We start from the raw sequence: 6,000 nt of genomic DNA on the forward strand, positions 1-6,000 counted from the left end.
TATGCAAAAATAGTTACTTTGTATAAGTAATAATTCTGCAAAATTATTATTATATCTCCAAAATATATGTTTATTGATTAACATAACCGCAAGAGGGACAAAGTTTTTTTTAAAAAAAAATTGGAAAATGGGTATGAAGTGAAAATATATTTAAAGATTAAAATGTGACAATCAATTCCTGAGAGCGTTTCAAATGTGATGTGCTTTAAGTAATAAATCCCAAAATTTTTAGCGCAATTGTTAATAAGTTTTACCCCTACAAGAGGGCGAAATCTTTAGAGAAACTTGAAACAAATTAACCATAATTCATTTCACTGTTGTTAGGTACGACCTGTTAGTGTCAGAATATGTTCAGAAATTGAAACAAAAATCATTAAAATACCATGAAAATGTAGATCACATTACTAACTTTTATTTTATGTTATACATAACACGTTTCATCTACAATTGAAATATTTTCCATTTTGCTGTCGAGTAGACTTTTTTAAAACTTTAACTCACTTTTCTTGGGTCAAATTAACGCACAAATACTGCAATTATATTTTCTCCATGCATTTGTCATGCATTTATCAATGCATTGTATAAGCATTAATTGAAAAACAATAAAATGAAAAAGAACAAAATGTAGCCAATATTATACAACGTTAAAGTTTTACTCAATTAGATTCATCATTTACCGTAACTTTCAGTTTTTATGTTTGTGTAGTATACTGTACTTTGTTATCGAACGACGGCATAGAAGCTCTAGATGCCAAAGTTGCTCTGATGTGATCTTCCCTATTAACAGTACCGCAAACTTTTCCAGTCCCATCCGTTACAATTTTCACACACCTTTCCACAGCCTCTATGTGGTAAGTGAAATGATAACATTCCAAAACTTTTATGGAGCCATTACTAGTAAGGGTCATCAAGTACTCCAAAGACAAATGGGCTGTAACAAGTGGCTCAGTTACTTCCACATTTAACCAGTTTATCAAAATAATGTAATCTCTGGCGGCAAAACTGATTTTTGGAATTGTGAAATCACGAATGCTGTTTTCTGATTCACATAAGCCTCGTGCTTTTTCAACCCGTTTCACCGCAAGTTTTCTAATATGAGTTCTATCATCATTAAGCATGCCTAGGAGAAGGTTTTCAGGATTAGCGAAAAACGCATTTCGTGAGATAACTGGATCAACTACGCCTCGAATATCGTCTGGCAAGTAGCGGGAGTTATTTATTATAGACCACAGATGTTTTTCTCTTTAAGTGCTTGATGGATGTATTTTAATGCTTGTAGGTACAAGAAATGAACAATAAAAGGATCAAACTTGTATAGTGGCAAAAAAGGCCTTGTTTGGAGTGCCACTGAATTTATTTGTTAAAAAGACAAATGAATAATTATTGATTTTAAGTGAAGAATGTTTGTTGTTAAATGGTTACTAAGTTGTGATATAAGATGATATTGTAAGTTGAATGTTTAGTGGAAGAATTGAGTACCTCAAGTGTCAGAAAGAACGATATAGTTACAGTCGTAAGTTGATGCAAGGAATTATATGTAAAGAGTATGGAATAAATAGGAATGATTGGAAATACTGTTAATTCTAAATGGTAATAGTGATACGTATGAAGGCGTGTGCAACTGTTGTATGAATTAGTGATATTAGAGTAATTTCAGAAGTCTAATCTGAAATAGTATATTTTCGGAACGTAACGTAACCTAATTTAAGTAGTAACAATGCTGAACCACCCAGGGCAATATACCTTCATGATATACTCCGCTAGTGAGATTAACTACGAAGAAGGCTTCTCTGTTCCTATGTATAATCTTAAAATGCGATTTGCAGTAGTAAACCACCTTGCATGGGAGATTTCCCCAGGATGACTCTTGGAGAGATCAGCAAAGCAAATTCCAGTTTTAATGGCATGAGATATTTCCAGGAGGTACAACTGGTCAGTGCTCAAATCTTAAGATGAAATAACTGGATAATCACAAACAATTGGGTTGAATCGAGGAAGAGGCAATGTTTCTCAAGTTTCCACCAATTTTCCTATTAGTCCATGGTTTGTGCGTGTTTCTCCATCGAGAAAGTAGAATAGATGACGAAATGGTAGCTCATTAAAGTGCAAAAGGCAGGGAAGCCACTACAACGGCTTGTTTCACTCCTGTTCAAAAATCCGAATGATGCCGCCTTTCCGACCCGTATAACGCTGGATGCCATCACATCCAACTGCTATAAGTGGATCGGGTTTTTTCCTTCGTTTTCCATTAAGAGAGCAAACATATCTTCAATAATGGAAACAGTTTTTCCAGAAGAAGTAGTTATGTGTCCGAAATAACGGGTTCCTGGCTCAAGTGTCCTTGAAATGTGCTCCTCCATTTGTCCTTTATATAAAATTTTGCTTCTTCCTTCACCTGACAGATTGTCTTATCCTTGCGTCCGTCAAAGTACAAGGCCAAATGATCCTCTGGAATACCGCTGTTCTCCGTTTGCTTTTGAAGGTTAGTCCTTATTTTTGACTTCCGTCTTCTTATTTTGCTCTTATCAATTACTTAAGAAGTGTTATCTCCAGTTACGACCCGAGTGTCCTGAAGAACTCCAGATGCTATTGCTGCGGTCTCTCTGTCTGAAATATCATATTTGTCGCTCATCATCGCTGTTACAGGAGCATTAGTCCGCATCTGTGAAGCTGTCACTAAAGGCATCCTGCTTGTACGGAATTGGTACTCGTCAGAAGAATCTTCAGAGTCAGGGTTAACTTCTAATACTTGTTCGAAGTCCTGAAGGTTATTATTGACGATGCTGAGTTGGGGCTTGTCTGTTTGAGCTGCGTTAATTTAATTTACATTACGATATTTCCTCTTGGTTTTCTTCTGCATGGTTATGCTAGCGAAAATGTCAACACTACCAATATAGGCTGAGCAAGCCTCAGTTTTCTCTGATCTTCAAGAAAGGCACGTTCCCTTTCAGGAACATTCCTGGACTTCTCACAACTGCATTTGGCAAAATCTGCACATTTGCATGCAGCTATGCCAAATAAACTGCTTTTTGCTTCATTCAAGGAAACCCTCGTTTTACTTTGAAAGTTTAGCTTACCTTTATCTCGCATGTAACTTTTCATCACGGATCTATATTTCTGGTTGGATATGGGTAGCACTTTTATAATTTAAGGTTTAGAAACTGTTGTAATTCAAGCTTTTTTTTATACAAGTTTTCAATTTTTGTTGCTACATTTTCTGCTATTTGAGAAACCTTGGGCTCCTGGATTCCCGAGTCAGGTGCTAGATTGAATCTTTCTTGTAAACAACAGCGCAGTATGTCTTCGTAGGTTGGTAGAAAAGATTATCTAAGTTCCTTAGGAGTTCCAGATAACGTACATGTAAATGTGGTGCGTATTAAAAATTTACACGGCCTATCATCTGGGCTAGATACCATCTGTAATGTAGCAAAAATGACAATTACACCAAAATGTTGAACTAATGTAGTTTATACTTTTCGGAACCCTACAACCTTGTGATAAAACAATTAGCTTTACGTTTACGAGTTCTGGAGAGCAAGCACTCTCCTAATAACGTGTGAACCGTCTAAGCCTGATTTTGTGTTCTTTCTTCTCATGAATACGTAGCCGTAATTGTTGGGGAACATATGCATGCATAGACATAGACTCGTACACAGTGTTAATTGTTGAAGTATTTCTATTACGTAAAAAGGTGTGAAAAATAGCACTAAGAGTCCACCGTTTATTCCATTTGTGACTAAATTCCAAAGGTTAACAACTGCATTAGAAATGTTGTACTACAAAACACTTTTCCATTTCATTAAGAGATGATTAATTGATCATTGTATTCTGAATATTTAGAAAATATTTTATACATATTTTTCAACTTTTCCAAAATTTCAACCCATCTCGACGGCAAATGATATTAATCAATGTAGTTGAAATTTTCCAACTGTTTATGCAAAACTGTCGCAAATTTTGAGCGTTTTCGGTATTAGAATGCCGCTTTTTATATTTAAAAGATATCATTTTATTCCCATTTCCCTCCTTCTTGAAAACTGTGGCCCTCTTGCGGCGGTAAAAGATATTAACGAATTTTGCTCAAATTTTTCAGATTTATTACTGTGATCAAGTTGCACCTTTTCCGTGCTATTACGATTAAATTCTCACGATTTGATTTTTTCAACCCAGCCTACTATGTGTGAGATTCGATTTTTTAATTTTGGTGCCTCCCATCAACTACGACAATCAAAATATAAGTTGAAATCGTTACAATTCTTTAAAGCGCTGTAAACCTATCCTAAAATAGCAAATTCTACACAAAAATTATCTCTAGAACACTTCATACATTAATGGGTAAAGACAGAAAATAAATAGAATCTTATTTTTACATAATAACTCAACTATAATTTACTATACTGTAAGATTTGCTTTTTTTATATAGTTCCAGATACGGATTGGTAGAATGCCTGCAGAAACCAGAGGAAATGGAGTATCCAAAATTAAGTATTTCTTTAAAGGAATGGCAAAATAGATGATTTTTATTTACCATATGATTTCATGTGTTTTTGATTCACTCTTTTTCTGTGGATTTGTGTGTAATACATTGTATAATGTCATATTTTTTATGATGTGTTTTATTATAAAATTGTACTGTATTGTTGGTATTTAACATGGTAACAATTTAGTTACTTTTGTATTTTATATAAGATGTATTACTGAATTACTGTCTTGGTGTTACAGAAGGTCACAAGTTAGTTATATTTGTATTTTGTACGAAGTTTTCTTTTGTATAATTGTGTTATTTGTATTGAAGATGAACAGAAGGTAGCCGTCTATTATTTTATTTTCGATAAGACTGGAGAAAGTGTTGCATAATAATTAGGATAAAATTGAATTCCAAATTCGGCGAATTTAGACGTTACATGACCAATAGATTCAAAAGGAAAGATGTTTTGGTATGGGTGTCCGTCTCTACGTTCCCCCAACCATCTTATAAAATATAAGATCCTTGGGTTCCCCTCTCTTACGTACGTGTGTAGACCATACCGTTTGCCGTTCGTGGATTACATGTTAAATTTTAGGGTTTTATTTACTTTAAATTACCTAGAAGGTATTCTCTTTTAAATTTTCTTCGGCGGGTGAAATTCATGAACTAACCATCATGTCACTTCCGAAAATGGACACATAAAGATAAATTTCAAATTGCTCTCTTTATACTAATTTCAGGATGACTCATCCACTGAAACTATTTTTTAATACAGTGGACTCTTTTTAATTCGAAGTCCAAGGGGACAAGAAAAAACTTCGAATTATCCAAAATTCGAATTATCCAACAACATTCATTTTCACACATATAACAACAAACAAACCAAAGTACTGTGCATCTAAAACATATTCATATGGTATAGACTTTACCTTCAAAGCAGCTTATTATTTGCGTGATCGAATACCGCAAATTAACGAACGACATTGACTCCACATAATACAAACTACGTGTACAATGGAAAATATATTTACGTACAACACTACAACATACATTGAAGCCCAAAGAATTATACATCAGTAACAATTTAAATATTCTGTTCTCACTTTTAAGAAGTCGTAAACCTCATTTGCTTAAATTTGATTGTTTTTGTACCGTCAATAAATCTTGAATTTCATGTATTGCGTGGAATACGATATTAATAACATTTGGTTGACTTTATCAACAATTCATCTTAAATTTTCAACCAATTCTGAAATAAGATGAGATTGCCACACGTTCTCTATCTTTACTTCTTCCCCAACTCACCTTCATCTTTATCATTACATAGAATTTCTATTTATCTTTTGTATTACTCTTCCCTATGGCTGCATCTGGATAACTGAAAACACGTTAAAACTGTATTTCTCTGTTTACATATATCCAACATTAAACATTTTCAACTGTATTTACTTCGAATTATCCAAAACATAGGTTCAAAAGTTCGATTTATCCACGACTTTTTACTATTGTTTTCAATACAGTTTTCAAGGGGA

At 33.9% G+C, this 6,000-nt stretch overlaps 1 protein-coding gene across 2 annotated transcripts in view; it reads left to right on the plus strand.

Moving 5' to 3' along the window:
- LOC145674831 (phospholipid scramblase 2-like) overlaps positions 1-4,869 on the plus strand; it is a 250,779-nt gene extending 245,910 nt beyond the window's left edge. The window contains exon 8 of one of the 2 annotated variants that reach the window (XM_081745054.1): positions 4,424-4,869. In XM_081745054.1, the coding sequence (XP_081601180.1) occupies positions 4,424-4,513 (90 nt within the window). In that variant the 3' untranslated portion in view covers positions 4,514-4,869. The remainder of the gene's footprint in view (positions 1-4,423) is intronic. The other variant, XM_081745055.1, reaches the window with a different exon arrangement.
- Positions 4,870-6,000: the final 1,131 nt, after the last annotated feature.

This window comes from Thermobia domestica, chromosome 18 (genome assembly GCF_964235325.1).
Source record: "Thermobia domestica chromosome 18, izTheDome1.hap1.1, whole genome shotgun sequence".
In the NCBI taxonomy this organism is placed as follows: Eukaryota; Metazoa; Arthropoda; class Insecta; order Zygentoma; family Lepismatidae; genus Thermobia; species Thermobia domestica.